Source organism: Formica exsecta, unplaced genomic scaffold, assembly GCF_003651465.1.
Source record: "Formica exsecta isolate Colony F162 unplaced genomic scaffold, ASM365146v1 scaffold443, whole genome shotgun sequence".
NCBI lineage: Eukaryota > Metazoa > Arthropoda > Insecta > Hymenoptera > Formicidae > Formica > Formica exsecta.
This window is the reverse complement of record NW_021851667.1, coordinates 18,810-21,054: the sequence shown is the minus strand read 5'-3', so window position 1 is coordinate 21,054 and position 2,245 is coordinate 18,810. Positions and strand designations below refer to the sequence as shown.

The window sequence follows — 2,245 nt, the reverse complement described above, 5'->3', positions numbered from 1 at the left end:
ATGCCGTTTATACAAAAACGGTACATTTTTAAATTACACATATACATACAGTAATCTCAAAATTATGCACATGATATTTATATGAGAAGAAGCTATTCATATCATAGTAAAAGAAAAAAAACGGATTATTTAAAAATAAAATAATATTTATAATTTTAATATCACAACAAATATGTAAAATATATATATATATATATAATGTGTATGTGTATGTTTGTACTTTTTCAGTCTAAGATTAGCAGGTTACCAGCATATTTAACTATACAGTTTGTACGGTTTTATTACAAGGAAAAAGAAGCGATTAATGCAAAAATATTGAAAGATGTAAAATTTCCCTTGGAATTTGATGCTTTTGAATTATGTAGCCCCGAACTTCAAAACAAACTCATACCAATGCGTGAGAAATTCAAAGAATATGAAGATACTTTGGTAGAAGAATCTTGTAATGCAAAAGCTAAAGATAAAGGAGATAGCATAAAGAAAATAATAAAACAAGAACCATTTTGGTTTAAAAACGGTAAGAATATGAACAAAAATGTGATTTGGGATTCATTTATGTACATTCTAAAAATTTCATCATATTAATATACTCATATTGCAGATTTGGGATCAAATAATAGCGGTTATTATAAATTACAAGCGGTTCTGACGCATAGAGGACGTTCCAGCAGTAGCGGTCATTATGTCGCATGGATTTGTCAAAAGGGTGATACGTGGATGAAATGCGATGATGATGTTGTTACGGCTGTTACTACCGAAGAAGTTTTAAAACTCAGCGGAGGTGGTGATTGGCATTGCGCATATGTTCTTTTGTATGGTCCGAGAATCTTGGAAGTGAAAGAGGACAATACAGCCGACAATACAAACAACACTGAAACTTAACTGCCAAATAATTGATTTAAAGAATTACGCTAGACAAGAAATTGCTTGTGTTGCTAGTTTCGTACGAATATTCATTTGTTTTTATACCAATTAATACAAGTGTCATTAAAATATCATTGCTATTAACAATGTGCTATAATGCTATCGCGTATAAAATATTTGTAATTTGAATAATAATTTCAGCACGTGCAGATATAAAAATAACTAATTATCTATAATAATTTTGTAGGTAAATATGAGTGAAAAACAAGACCTTGTTCAGTTTCTAGTTTTTCGTTACAAAATGGTAAGCATGTAGTAATAAGCATGCAATCAACAAGTCTATAGGCAGAGTAATATACACACATACACACACATACACGTAATCAAAGTATGCAAACAATAAGCAAGTATTGTTATTGTTTGTCTACTGAAATTATATATTTACCCTGCTGTAAAATTTGAGACAAAAAATCATAAATATAAAGCAATAGATTTCATTGAGAAAGTATAAGATAATAGATCATCTTTTGATAATAGCCTTTTTTTCTTTTCGATAATTGCAATAAAAATACAGTTGGATGCCTTTATTTCTAAAATATCCCATTTCTTCACACTACGAAATTGGTATGTACGTTCATACATACATATAAGTTTGCTTATTAAATTTCTAGAAATTTCTGCATTTGAGACGAATATACATATATATTTGAGAGTTATAGCGTTTTCGAATGTAGCAAGTTTAATCGCTCTAAGAGCGATTAATGGGCGCGTTCGGCAGAGAAAGCGCTCAGTTATTGGGCGTTTTCCAGCAAGGTACATAGATGACACAGTGTACTACACGTTATCACATGATTGGCTGTGAAATGAAGAAATTTAAAATTCTGTATTTGATAGCCAATCGCGTGATAATGTACACTGTGTCATCTGTGTACCTTGCTGGAAAACGCCCATTGTCTTGTCAACACTCGACGTTGATTTGTTAGTTCTAAAAGAAGAAATTAACCAATCATGCAGCGTAGAGCGTCTGCGTAGAAAATTGCGCAGAATCTAATTTCAGCCTAGAATCTATCTCTTTTAAATTAAAGGTGCCATTACATGGCAGCATCGAACATCGAGCGTCTGCGCAGAAATCATTGCGCAGGAATCTGAATGAAATAGATTCCAGCTTCTTGCGGCTAATAGCGTGATGAGTGATATGAATTCGGTCGAGATAAAAAAAAATTATGTTCTGATACACATTACTAATACTGAAAATTGATATTTATTTACATTATACACAATAGATATTATTATTATTAAACAAAATATGTATAAAACGTTACTATCCCCCAGCAAAATATTAAAATCTAATCAACCCATACAGCACAGAACGTTGCAGCAA

General features: G+C 31.3%; 1 protein-coding gene across 1 annotated transcript in view; it reads left to right on the top strand.

Annotated features, from left to right (window-relative positions):
• The window catches only part of LOC115240666 (ubiquitin carboxyl-terminal hydrolase 14), a 3,649-nt gene extending 2,277 nt beyond the window's left edge, over positions 1 to 1,372 (top strand). The window contains exons 6-8 of the mRNA XM_029815955.1: positions 1 to 20; positions 229 to 517; positions 602 to 1,372. Of these exons, the coding sequence (XP_029671815.1) occupies positions 1 to 20; positions 229 to 517; positions 602 to 882 (590 nt within the window). The 3' untranslated portion in view covers positions 883 to 1,372. The remainder of the gene's footprint in view (positions 21 to 228; positions 518 to 601) is intronic.
• Positions 1,373 to 2,245: the final 873 nt, after the last annotated feature.